At 43.8% G+C, this 14,186-nt stretch overlaps 1 protein-coding gene across 1 annotated transcript in view; it reads left to right on the plus strand.

Moving 5' to 3' along the window:
- Positions 1-14,186, plus strand: part of LOC136626719 (zinc finger protein 208-like) — a 214,852-nt gene that overhangs the window by 74,120 nt on the left and 126,546 nt on the right. The window contains exon 9 of the mRNA XM_066601725.1: positions 12,071-12,953. Coding sequence (XP_066457822.1) covers positions 12,071-12,953 — 883 coding nt within the window. The remainder of the gene's footprint in view (positions 1-12,070; positions 12,954-14,186) is intronic.

The following is a 14,186-nucleotide window of genomic DNA, read 5'->3' on the forward strand; positions in this document are numbered from 1 at the left end:
ACACAGGAACGCGGCCGCACGGGGGAATCAAGCGTCTTACCAATAGCTTTCCATAAAAAGGAATCAAATCTTTATTGCAGTCTAATCAAACATGTGACATATCTGTGGTCTATATCAGGCATATATCACACATAGAGACGTGTCCACATTAAATAGTGACCATCCCACAAATACAGACACACCCACCAAGAATTACAATTAAAATCACCTCTCAGGTGTAACTCCGGGGTCCGCTGTATATCGGATACCGGCACTGTCTGTAAAAACGTCATAGACTTGTACATTACACACTCGGCTCCGCTCCTCCGTCTCACATACTCAGCTTTGCTCCTCCATCTCACACATGGTCGGCTCTGCTCCTCCATCTCACACACGCTCGGCTCCGCTCCTCCGTCTCACACACGCTCGGCTCCGCTCCCCCCTCTCACACACGCTCGGCTCCGCTCCTCCGTCTCCCACACGCTCGGCTCCGCTCCCCCCTCTCACACACGCTCGGCTCCGCTCCTCCATCTCACACATGCTCGGCTCCGCTCCCCAGTCTCTCACACACACTCGGCTCCGCTCCTCCGTCTCACACACACTCGGCTCCGCTCCTCCGTCTCACACACACTCGGCTCCGCTCCTCCGTCTCACACACGCTCGGCTCCGCTCCTCCCTCTCACACACGCTCGGCTCCGCTCCTCCGTCTCACACACGCTCGGCTCCGCTCCCCCCTCTCACACACACTCGGCTCCGCTCCTCCATCTCACACATGCTCGGCTCCGCTCCCCAGTCTCTCACACACACTCGGCTCCGCTCCTCCGTCTCACACACACTCGGCTCCGCTCCTCCGTCTTACACACGCTCGGCTCTGCTCCTCCGTCTCACACACACTCGGCTCCGCTTCTCCATCTCACATACTCAGCTCTGCTTCTCCGTCTCACACACACCCGACTCCGCTCCATCCACTCTCTGAATACATCCTCACACATCAGAGTCCTGCATCCACTGAGCGGAGAGACCTGGTCATGTGACCCCTTGTCTCCTCCCACACACTGATCACATGATGGTGACATCATCACAGGTCCTGTAAGCACAGAACAACCCCACTGCTCCTGTCCGGCTGCAGGTGGAGGTATGTGGGGTCACAGCTGCCCCTTGTGGAGACCCCGGGGAGGTGCAGGAGATTAGCGGCCATGTAACGCTCCTCTGTGGAGTCTGGGATGTACATAGGAGATGGTACAAGGCCTCTGCAGCGCCCCCTATTGGCAGGCGTGTAACATGACTGGGAATAGAAGCCTCCGGAAGGCCGAGAACATCTCCAGCTACAATCAGGATTATTCGGCCTCCACTACAAATTCGCTTTCTACAATCCGTACAAAATCCCCCCAGAAGAATATAAATAAGTGACACAACTGATAGAACGAGCGCTTTCCCCAAATCCCCACAAAATGACCCTTTTTCTGCCTCCTGCGGCCCCAGAATCCCCCATGAGGTCTTTAGTCCTGGGAGCCCCTTCTGCTGAGCGGCTGCAGACGGACAGCAGCTTCTGCCGGCGCTCCGGAGGAGTCTTACCCCGCTCCTCGTGGCCACCGGCTCACTGATGCTCTGGGGTTTGGGAGGTGCAGCCGCCGTTTCGTCACTCCAGAATCTTCTGTCTTCTGAAACCAATTGAAAATCCACCCCAAATTGTTGCCCCTCTGATCTAATATGAGCCGCATCACTTAGAGTTTAAGAAAGGAGCATTGCTACAAACACAACCCTTTGAAGTACGTCGGGGGAGGGTACAGCGATGGGGTCCAATGTAACCCCTCATATGTAACGTATCTATGTTGCCTTTTGAAGAACAGTTCATTTATGTTTGTTTTACAGACTTGCTGAAGTATGGGGTAAGTTTATTGATATGTTTTGTATAAGGCCTCCTTCCTACGGACGGATTTCCGCCGCGTAATTCACGGCGGAAATCCGCTGCGTTGCCCGCAGCTATTAGGTTCTATTGAAACTAATAGCTCAGGGCTCACGGTGCGGAATTCCGCACCGTGAAATCACCCGACCTCACCCGCGGCATGCTCTATTTGCCGCGGGTGTACGTGCGGATGGCTTCCATTGCAGTCAATGGAAGCCGTCCGTTCACGCTATCTTCCACTGTAGCACAGCAGGAGATAGCGTGAAAGCGCTTCCCTGCCTACCGCCGCCGCGTCATATGGGAGCGAGGACGCCGGATCCGCAGTTAAGTTTGGGGGTCTCTGGGGGGCGCCGTGACGGGCTCCACCGTGGAATTCCGCCGGCCTAAGAGAGGGTCCTCTATAGTCATTTGTTGATGATACTAATTCTGTGAGGAGAGGTTGAGATTTAATATTGTTTATAAACAGAATTCGGTGAGATTTTTGGCCACGCGAGTCATCAAGGTGTTGGCGCAATATTCTCTAGTTGGTATATATACTAGCTGATATACCCGGCTTCGCCCGAGTTAATTTGGTGTTTATCTGGTGTTCACGCATAAAATCTTATGAAGCCGTGGTTACTTTAGAGATCCCGGGAAAAAAATATGTTCACAATTTTGCATAGTTGTCTGCGTTACCCAGGAAACACCACGGGGAGGTAACCATGCAACCTTTCCTTTATATAAAATGACATCAGGAAGTGGGAGAATTACATTCCATACGTAAAATTTGGACGCCAATTCTTTTGCCCTTCGAATTGAATAATCGAGTTGGGACTAAAGATGAGCGAACGTGCTTGGCCACGCCCCTTTTTCACCCGAATACCGCGATTTTCGAGTACTTCAGTACTCGGGTGAAAAGTACTCGGGGTCGCCGGGGGGCGGGGGGTGCCGTGGGTGAGTGGGGGGTAACAGCAGGGAACAGGGGGAAGCCCTCTCTCTCTCCCTCCCCCCCCCACTCCCCGCTGCAACCCCCCACTCACCCACGGCGACCCCGAGTACTTTTCACCCGAGTACGGAAGTACTCGAAAATCGCGGTATTCGGGTGAAAAAGGGGCGTGGCCGAGCACGTTCTCTCATCTCTAGTTGGGACCCAATAACTTTTCCTTTTTATGACATAATCAATACCGATGCCAATTTTCAAGTTTCTATGACACCGGGAAGTGAGAGAATTAGATTCCATACGTAAAATTTGGACGCTAATTCTTTTGCGCTTAGAATTGAATAATCTAGTTGGGACCCATTAACTTTTCCTATTTATGACATAAGAAATGCCTGTTCCAAATTTCATGTTTCTATGACACCGGAAAGTGAGAGAATTACATTCCGTATGTAAGATTTGGATGCTAATTCTTTTGCGCTTAGAATTGAATAATCGAGGTGGGACCCATAAGCTTTTCCTTTTTATGACATATTCAATGCTCGTGCCAAATTTTACGTTTCTATGACATTGGGAAGTGAGAGATTTAGATTATGTACGTAAAATTTGGACGCTAATTCTTTTGCGCTAGAATTAAATAATCGAGTTGGGACCCATTAAATTTCATATTTATGATATAATCAATGCTTATGCCAAATTTCAAGTTTCTGTGACATCAGGAAGTGAGAGAATTAGATTCCGTACGTAAAAATTGGACGCTTATTCTTTTGCGCTAGATTAGAATAATTGAGTTGGGACCCATTTACTTTTCCTATTTTGGAAATAATCTATGCTTGCGCCAAATTTTATGTTTCTACGACATCGGGAAGTTGGAGAATTAGTGGCTAGTCAGTCAGTGAGTCAGTGAGGGCTTTCGTCTATATATATATATATATATATATATATATATATATATATAGACTAGCTGATATACCCGGCTTCGTCCGAGTTAATTTGGTACTGGTGTTTATCTGGTGTTTACACAGAAAATCTTATGAAGTCATGGTTACTTTAGAGATACCGGGAAAAAAATATGTTCACCATTTTGCATAGTTCTCTGCATTACCCAGTTACTCAATTTATGACATAATCAATGCCCGTGACAAATTTCATCTTTCTATGACACCGGGAAGTTAGAGAATTAGAATGCGTACGTAAAATTTAGACGCAAATTCTTTTGCGCTTGGAATTGAATAATCGAGTTGGGACCCATTAGCTTTTCATATTTATGACACAATCAATGACCGTGCCAAATTGTAAGTTTCTATGATATCGGGAAGTGAGAGCATTACATTCCGTACGTAAAATTTGGACGCTAATTATTTTGTGCTTAGAATTGAATAATCGAGTTGGGACCCATTAGCTTTTCCTATTTTGGACACAATCAATGCCCGTTCCAAATTTCAAGTTTCTATTACACCAAGAAGTGAGAGAATTTGATTCCCTACATAAAATTTCGACGCTAGTTCTTTTGCGCTAGAATTGAATAATCGAGTTGGGACCCATTAATTTTTCCTATTTATGTCATATTCAATGCCCGTGCCAAATTTCATGTTTCTATGACATTGGGAAGTGAGAGAATTAGATTCCATACGTAAAATTTGGACGCTAATTCTATGGTGCTTAGAATTGAATAATCGAGTTGGGACCCATTAATATTTCCTATTTATGTCATATTTAATGCCCGTGCCAAATATCAAGTTTCTATTACACCAAGAAGTGAGAGAATTAGATTCCGTACGTAAAATGTGGACGCTAATTCTTTTGCGCTTAGAATTGAATAATCGAGTTGGGACCCATTAACTTTTCCTATCTATGACATAATCAATGCGTGTTCCAAATTTCAAGTTTCTATGACACTGGAAAGTGAGAGAATTACATTCCGTACGTAAAATTTGGACGCTAACTCTTTTGCGCTTAGAATTGAATAATCGACTGGGACCCATTAACTTTTCCTGTTTATGACATTTTCAATGCTCGTGCCAAATTTCACGTTTCTATGACATTGGGAAGTGAGAGAATTAGATTCCGTACGTAAAATTTGGACGCTAATTCTTTTGCGCTTAGAATTGAGTAATCGAGTTGGAACCCATTAGCTTTTCATATTTATGTAACAATCAATGCCCGTGCAAAATTTCAAGGTTCTATTACAACAAGAAGTGAGAGAATTAGATTCAGTACCTAAAATTTGGACGCTAGTTCTTTTGCGCTTAGAATTGAATAATCAAGTTGGGACCCATTAACGTTTCCTACTTATGACATAATCAATGCTCATGCCAAATTTTAAGTTTCTACGACATCAGGGAAGTTGGAGAATTAGTGGCGAGTCAGTCAATCAGTGAGGGCTTTCGTCTTTATATATATATTCATACACACACCCTTTTTAAGCTAAACTGGTCTGTATTGAGAAATGGCAAAACCATTACCTACTCTTCTTCACTCCCTTTCCTTACATCAGCTAGCTCCACCCTTTGTAATCTTGCTCTCTGTTAGAACAAAACATGCTTCAGTATGAGTGCTCCAACAGTACACATATCATAAATAACACACGGGCCCTTCACACTCACACACACAAAAATTCACAAAAATAACGGATTCACATTATTTATGGTCAGAATCGACAATTACTAGATTCTATGCAGCAATCACGAAGCAATCACGGATGAAAGTTCATAAGTAAATAAGGTTTTCTCAATTTTTTAAATAGAGCTCCTTAATCTGTCTGTTTCACAATGCAGAAAAGCCTGAGATTCCATAGACTTCTAGAGGAGCCAGCTGGCAAAGGGAGGTGGAGGGATTTTAGCAGTGGTAATCACAGCGAAAAAATGACAGGTCCTCCAGTGAGGCATTTCATTTAATTTACATTGTTCTGGCGGTCGAGGGATTTCTGGGCTGCGATGTCAGGGCACTGCAAGATGCTGCAGCCAGCCGTGTAAAATCATGATACATACCCGCGGCTCTTCTTTGCTCATGAGATTTTAAGCTCCGATAGTAGCGGTTTTTAACACGGCTATCGAAGCGCTAAAATCTCGTTTGTCTGAAGGAGGCCTTAGGCTAACTTCACATGGATGAGTGCAATATCGGGCTGTGAATCATGGCCCAATATCACACCCACCAATATGTGATTTCCCCGTGGATGTGAGGTGTTTTTATGTCAAAACTGCCTCATATCACTTCAGGAAAGTAGTGATCCACCATCACGCCTGACACCTGTGGCAGAGGACCACAACGTTTCTCCCATTGTCTTCAATAAGAGACATCATATGGCACTCACATGCACCTAGCACAGGTGCAATGCTGCCATAGTCCGATTGAAAACAATGCGTGTAGCAAGAGCATGCCCAAAGAGCAAACGTGCCGCAATTTTTTACCTCACATTGGCGTGTAACATACACATTGCCAAGCATAATATGGCGCTATATTGGGCTATGTGAATGTAGCCTTATTCATAGCAGTCATATAGAGCTTTGGGGTGGTTTACATTGTCTCGTCTTCTTCCCATTCAGGATCCTCGGCTGATATCTTCTATATCAGATAATATTCCTGATTCAACCCGACAAGGATGGAGAGGAACCGGGACAAGATGGCGGAGAGTATATTCACCCTCACCCTAGAGATACTCTTCCGGCTTACAGGAGAGGTGAGAGATTCTGGGGATGACGTCACGTTCCATCATTATTATCTATGTCAGAATTTACTGCCGATTCATCATTAATGCTGGAAAGAATAATAGAGCCGTTTGTTCTGGTAAAATGACGGAAACCCAACAGATCTACTATAAGGCAATTGGAGGTCGTTGGGGGTCATTATTGTCTGTCATCTAACAGAACCAAAACTCTGATCATTTTGTTCTTCTGCTCCTGTGACTGAGTAGAACAGCGGAGATGATGAACACAGATGTGAGGAGAATCTTACTAATTGTTGGCCATAACTGGAGACATGAAGGACTCTGGGTATGTCTGCAGTGATATTTATGGTTGTATCTCCCCATAAACAGGATTACACGGTAGTGAAGAAGACTTCTAGTGACGGCTGTCAGGCCCCGGTGTCTGATGGATGGGGAAGACCCCTGAGCCCAATCACAGGGCCTCCACTTCACCCCCTGATACTGGAGGAGATCAATGAGCAGAAGATCCTAGAACTTACCAACAAGATGATTGAGCTGCTGACTGGAGAGGTGACGCTGCTGGGAATGCTGGGACATTATACAGTAACGCTATGGCGGTACAACGTGTCTGGGTGATGACGGTATCATTGTGTTGTCAGGTTCCTATAAGGTGTCAGGACGTCACTGTCTATTTCTCCATGGAGGAGTGGGAGTATTTAGAAGGACACAAGGATCTGTACAAGGACGTCATGATGGAGGACCACCAGCCCACCCCATCACCAGGTAATAGACAGGACTAAATCCACACGGCCTTTATTATTTGTATGGTGAGAATGAATTCAGTGGCTTTCTGTGTTTTCTGCAGGTAGATCCAGTAAGAGAACAGCAGCGGAGAGATGTCCCCATCCTCTTCTTCCACAGGATGATCAGGTAGATGGAGAGAAGGTCTCATGAAATCTCCCCTCTGGTCTATAGGACGGCGGGGAAGGTCTTGTGCTTAGTCTTATTATATGACTAAATGATATACCCGGCTTCGCCCGAGTTAATTTGGTACTGGTGTTTATCTGGTGTTCACACGGAAACTCTTCTGAAGTCGTGGTTATTTTAGAGATACCGGAAAAACATATGTTCACCATTTTGCATAGTTCTCTGCGTTACCCAGGAAACATCACGGGGAGGTAACCATGCGATGTTTCCTTTATATAAAATGACATCAGGAAGTGAGAGAATTAGATTTCATACGTAAAATTTGGACGCTAATTCTTTTGCGCATAGAATTGAACAATCGAGGTGGGATCCATTAACTTTTCCTATTTATGACATAATCAATGCCCGTGCCAAATTTCACATTTCTATGACACCGGAAAGTGAGAAAATTACATTCCGTACGTAAAATTTGGACGCTAATTCTTTTGCGCATAGAATTGAATAATCAAGTTGGGACCCATTAGCTTTTCCTATTTATGACATAATCAATGCTCGTGCCAAATTTCACGGTTCTATGACACCGGAAAGTGAGAAAAATACATTCTGTACGTAAAATTTGGACGCTAATTATTTTGCGCATAGAATTGAATAATCGGGTTGGGACCCATTAGCTTTTCCTATTTATGACATAATCAATGCTCGTGCCAAATTTTAAGTTTCTATGACATTGGGAAGTGAGAGATTTAGATTATGTACGTTAAATTTTGACGCCAATTCTTTTGCGCCAGAATTGAATAATCGAGTTGGGACCCAATTATTTTTCCTATTTTGGAGATTATCTATGCTTTTGCCAAAATTCATGTTTCTACGACATCGGGAAGTTGGAGAACTTTTGGCGAGTCAGTCAGTCAGTCAGTCAGTGAGGGCTTTCGTCTTTATATATAAAGATTGATACTTGTGTAATGAGAAAGCGGGAGATGGCAGGATTACAGCCGACCGCAGACATTAGATCTCCGCATCTTGTCACTATTTTCTGGTTCCGGAGACTTCTGGTTGGAATAAAGAAGCAACAGGTTGGAGTTATAAAGGAGACCTGCAGCTATTTGGCCCAGATCACTACTGCTGTCATGTCATTCCGGCTCCTCATACTAATTAATGACCTTTTCTGGCCATATAAAACCTTCCACACGACTTCTCCAACTGTGTGATGACTTTTACAATATTTATTTCCCAGCTGGTGAAACCGGAGGAAGATCCGATCCCTATTGATGCTACGGAGACACATGTGAGGGGGGATCAGCCGTGTAAGAAGATACCTACAGGTGACCACCCAGGTAATGCTTTTTTAGGTGGGACGATCTGCCCATATAAACAACTGCACGAGTGGTGACGTCACTGCTAGTTATTAGCACTCTGATGGTCCCTGATGGCTTCTCGCTCAGCACTCTGAACGGGGAGCGTTTGCATACAGCAAGAAATCAGCCATCCAGCAATGATTTTTATGCTGGCTGAAAGTGAGCGACAATGAAAAGTGTGCGAACGGTGAAGAATGTTTTTTACATTTGGACGTAACAATTATCTTGCATTTTCTTTCATTTGAACGAGTTTTCCACAATAATCGTCCCATGTTAGTGGCCCTTTACATGTAGAGAAGAGTCTGTGTAGTCAGGTTTTTTTCAGCTGTATATTCACTTGTTTGTCCAAAATGCATAATAATGTGTAAATGTTATTTAACCCCTTAGTGACCACCCATACGTCTTTTCCTGTATGGGTGGCTGGGCTTTATTCTACAAGGCCGTGAAAAAACATCGGCCCTGCAGAATAAAGCTGCGGGGTCGGGGAGCGCAACAGCTCCCTGCTATGAGTCACTGACAGCCTGGGGCTGTCACTGGGGTCATTGTGTGCGGTCCCCAGGCACACGATAGCTGGTTTTTAAAAGGTAACTGCATTCATGTAAACGTAAAAAAAAGTTTTAAAAGTCTGTTTGCGACCACCACCCCTCAACAAGCTTACTAGTCTGAGGAGGTGCAAAGGCTCACAGAGAACCACTTTTTACACCCCATCCTTGCCATTGAGGTCAAGAAATACTCTCCCAAAAATTAGCTGTATGTGTATGGTTTTCTGGCTTGTGGTCAATTCCCAATTATTGCTATAAAGACTTGCTTAAAGGGTCTGACATTGATTTGCAGGAATACTGCCATCCAATAGGTGGCGCTGAAAGGTATTGTTCCATCTTCCTTATTTGCATATATTTCCCAGAGGAGCTTGCATGGTCATATAAGTCTCCTCACTCATCCTTTTAGAAAAAAATTATTTCTTTCTAACACTAAATTTTACCCCCAGAATGTTTTCTCATTTTTACGTTGATAGGACTGTGTGAGGGCTCGCTTTTTACGGGGCGATCTGTAGTTTGTATTGGTACCATTTTGGGAAAGATATATAAAAATTTTTGATAGCTTTTTAATCAAGTTGTTCTTGGAGTAGCCAAAACAAAAAGGTAATTCTTCCACTGCATTTCTTTTGTGTGTATACCTTTATGGATCTGGTGAGACCAATTTTTAGATTTGTTTTTATTTTATATTTAAAAAGTCTTTATTTCTTGTCCATTGCATTTGGGGACACAACTGAAGAAAGTGGGTATAGATACTACCACTAGGAGGAGAAACACTAAGCAAAAAAGGTTTTAGCTCTTGCTACCAGGTATATTCCTCCTGCAGGAACCAGCTGATCAGTTTCAGTGTTGTCTAGTTGTCTCTTGTTTAAGAGGCAGACTTCTTCATTCACCGATATTCAACTGGCATCCTTCCAGGTCTGGGAATATAGGGCTCGCTTTGGACACTCTCTGTTACTCCACTGAGGAGGATGAACAGATTAGCGTTAAATCTTGTTTTGTTGGCTTGACCCTCAGAAGAGCTGACCCGACAGCTATATTAACCCCTTCCCGCTCCAGGACGTACCGGTACGTCCTGGGAGCCTGGTACTTCCCGCAACAGGACGTACCGGTACGTCCTGGGGATAGCGCGAGATCACGTAAGATCCCGCGCTATCCCGCAGCAGGAGCCGGCTGTCAGTCACAGCCGGCGTCCCGCTGTTAACCCCTTCCCTGCCGCGATCTAAGTTGATCGCGGCAGGGAAAGAGTTCACAGAGGGATCACGCTCCCTCTGTGTCTCCGGCCGTCTCTCGCGATGTTATTGAGAGAGCCCGGCCTGTCACCATGGCAACAGGACACCAGACACTGGCGTCCTGTATTGCCTGTGCCTATAATCGCTGTATAAGCGATAAGGCATGGCAGAGCAGTAGCTCTGCCATGCCTTATGACAGCGATCATAGGCACAGTGCTGCAAGTCCCTCAGAGGGACTCAAATAGTGTAAAAGAAAGAAAAGAAAAATGTAAAAAAAAAAAAATGTAAAAAACCTCCTTTTTTTATGCTTTTCTAATATTAGCATAAAAAAAGGTTAAAAAAAATGAAAATCCCACATATTGAGTATTGACACGTCCGTAACGACGGTCTACAGCAAATGGGTGAGTATTCTCTCAACCTAAGAAAGTATTCTCTCTTCCTTCCCCTTTCTTCTTCTTCTTCCCACCACCAATATGACCACCACTTCACTCCCCAACTGGGACCTCTCTACCTGTCCCAAGCCCCCTTGGCAATCCATTGCAAAACCCTGGGTGGCATGAAGGCATTTTTTGGGACATAGTGCCATTTTTCCTCCTTTGCAGGCCTCTTAAGACCTTGGAGGACTTATTATCCCCTGGTGTCACTGATTTTCATTGCCCTTTCATGACTAGACAAAATTATTTCTGAGGCAACTGGTGGTAAGATTTCTCATCTACCACAAAACAAAGCCAGCCATGTGTGGTTCTGCACAGAAGAAGAGGCCTCAGTTTTGTTCCTTTTACCGCTCCATCCTCCAGACCTTGGATAACAAACGATCCTTGCAGGACCAAACCAAAAGCTCTCCTACAAACTGTGTTTTTATTTTTTATACAAAGGTCATGAAATATCAGTATAATTGTAATGCTATATTCAAAAATATTAAAATCTGTTTAATCATTGGCAGATGACGTCACCAGGAGCTCAGAGGGACATCTGATGTCAACAGATTGTAAAGTGGAAAATGATCCTGTCATACAACATACATATGAAGAGCCTGCTATTATCCCAGATATATCCTCAGCCCTTCACAGCAAAGATCTATCCCCTGATCCTTTTAAACAGGTTCCATCTTCTCATTTATTACATAATGTTAAACAGAGTAAAATTTACAGAATGGATGTTGAACATCAAAGAGTTCACACAGGGGAGAAGCCGTATTCATTTTCTGATTGTGGAAAGTGTTTTATCCAACAATTAAGTCTTGTTGAACATCAAAGAACTCACACAGGGGAGAAGCCATATTCATGTTCTGAATGTGGGAAATCTTTCACACAGAAATCTGCTCTTAATACACATAAGAGAATTCACACAGGGGAGAAGCCTTATTCATGTTCTGAATGTGAGAAATCTTTCACATATAAAAGTGTTCTTATTCAACATCAGAGAATTCACACAGGGGAGAAGCCATATTCATGTTCTGAATGTGGAAAGTGTTTTAATGGGAAAATTAATCTTGTTGAACATCAAAGAACTCACACAGGGGAGAAGCCATATTCATGTTCTGAATGCGAGAAATCTTTCAAAGATAAAAGAGGTCTTATTAAACATAAGAGAACTCACACAGGGGAAAAGCCATTTTCATGTGCTGAATGTGGGAAACGTTTTAATCAGAAATCATGTCTTGTTGTACATCAGAAAATTCACACAGGGGAGAAGCCATATTCATGTTCTGAATGTGGGAAACGGTTTAATAGGAAAATTAATCTTGTTAAACATCAAAGAACTCACACAGGGGAGAAGCCGTATTCATGTTCTGAATGTGGGAAATTTTTCACACAGAAATCTGCTCTTAATACACATGAGAGAATTCACACAGGGGAGAAGCCTTATTCATGTTCTGAATGTGAGAAATCTTTCACCTATAAAAGTGTTCTTATTCAACATCAGAGAACTCATACAGGGGAAAAGCCATATTCATGTTCTGAATGTGGAAAGTGTTTTAACCGACAATTAAGTCTTGTGATGCATCAGAGACTTCATACAGGGGAGAAGCCATTTTCATGTTCTGAATGTGGGAAACGTTTTAATGGGAAAATGAAACTTGTTGAACATCAAAGAACTCACACAGGGGAGAAGCCATATTCATGTTCTGAATGTGGAAAGTGTTTTAACCGACAATTAAGTCTTGTGATGCATCAGAGACTTCATACAGGGAAAAAGCCATTTTCATGTTCTGAATGTGGGAAATGTTTTACCAATAAATCAGTTCTTGTTAGACATCAGCAAATTCACACAGAAGAGAAACTATATTCATGTACTGATTGTGGGAAATGTTTTAAGCAGAAATCATATGTTGCTGTACATCAGAAAATTCATACAAGGGAGAAGCCTTGTTCATGTTCTCATTGTGGGAAATGTTTTAGCCTGAAATCACATCTTGCTGCACATCAGAGAATTCACACGGGGGAGAAACTATAAATGTCCTGAATGTTGGAAATGCAGCTAAATCAAATCTTTTTTTATTGTTAATTCACTTTTTATTGAAAAAGTTTTCAAATACAAGGTATGCATGAGTTTGAACGTGCACTTTACAAACTTATAGCTTGACATTACAAGAATCAGATATATTGTTTATGAAATTGTCAGCTAGCTCAGACAGAGTCTTCATCTATGTCTTAAAGTCAGTACCAGCAGGTCTCTCCCGCCCAGTTTTGTTTGCTTAAAGGCCTTATTTGCAGAGCCGGAGTGAGCCGCTACCTTCTTTTCATAAGCGAACTCATACATCTGGAAATCTGTAATAACCATACCTAATGTTTATCGAAAAAATAACAAGGGGGGTAGGGAAAGGTAGAGGGCGGGGAGAGAAGGGCAGGGAGGGGGGGGGGTGGCGCTGTTATCCTCCGGGTGGAGTCGGGGTTTCCGGCCCACCCTGTTTGTGTTGTTAGCTTCTGCCTGCGTTCCGTTTGATCTGTTGCTCCTGAGACCTTGTCTTTCTGCGCGTATCCCTGTTTGCAAGACGTCGCGCCGTCCGTTTGTAGGATGCCAGAGTCATTGGCGAGATCTTAACCAGACCAGGATAGTCTGGATAGATTGCCGCGTCTCCGCCGGGGGATAGCGGAGAGGCAGCCCTAAGAGGGCGCGCCCGAATCGCTGTCTTGTGAGCTAAGTTCCCACTTTAGCCTCAGGGCTATTATTTCGTACAGGGTTGCGAGGTGGTTTTGTCTAATGGCTAGTGGCTAGGGGGGGTGGTCTACCTCCTAGTCTGTGTTTCACCCTCCTCACTCTTTGGGGGGTATGTGGATATAGTATATTCATATATGATTTTGGTTTAATTACTTTTCGTCTGGGGGGGAACTCTAAATCTCAGAGCCTAATCATTCGTTGTGTTGTTAGATTGGTAGCTAATCCAAGGCGACCATATGTTGAGGAAGGACGTGTATGTTGAGTTTGTCCAACTCAGAATCTCCTCGAACTGATGTATCTGAGACATCTTTTCTTTCCACATTTTTATGGAGGGGGGTGTTGTACTTCTCCAGTATAGGGGGATCAGTGCTTTTGCTGCTGCTAACATGAAAGAGATGAGTTTGTCTTTTTGAGGGTTAAATGTCTTATTTGGTTTGCTCAGAATTATCACGTCCGGGGATAGCTTGAAGGCTTTCTTGAGAATTATTGTGATTTCCTTTTCAATTTCTGTCCAGAAGGGTTTTATT

This window comes from Eleutherodactylus coqui, chromosome 4 (genome assembly GCF_035609145.1).
Source record: "Eleutherodactylus coqui strain aEleCoq1 chromosome 4, aEleCoq1.hap1, whole genome shotgun sequence".
NCBI classification, from domain to species: Eukaryota; Metazoa; Chordata; class Amphibia; order Anura; family Eleutherodactylidae; genus Eleutherodactylus; species Eleutherodactylus coqui.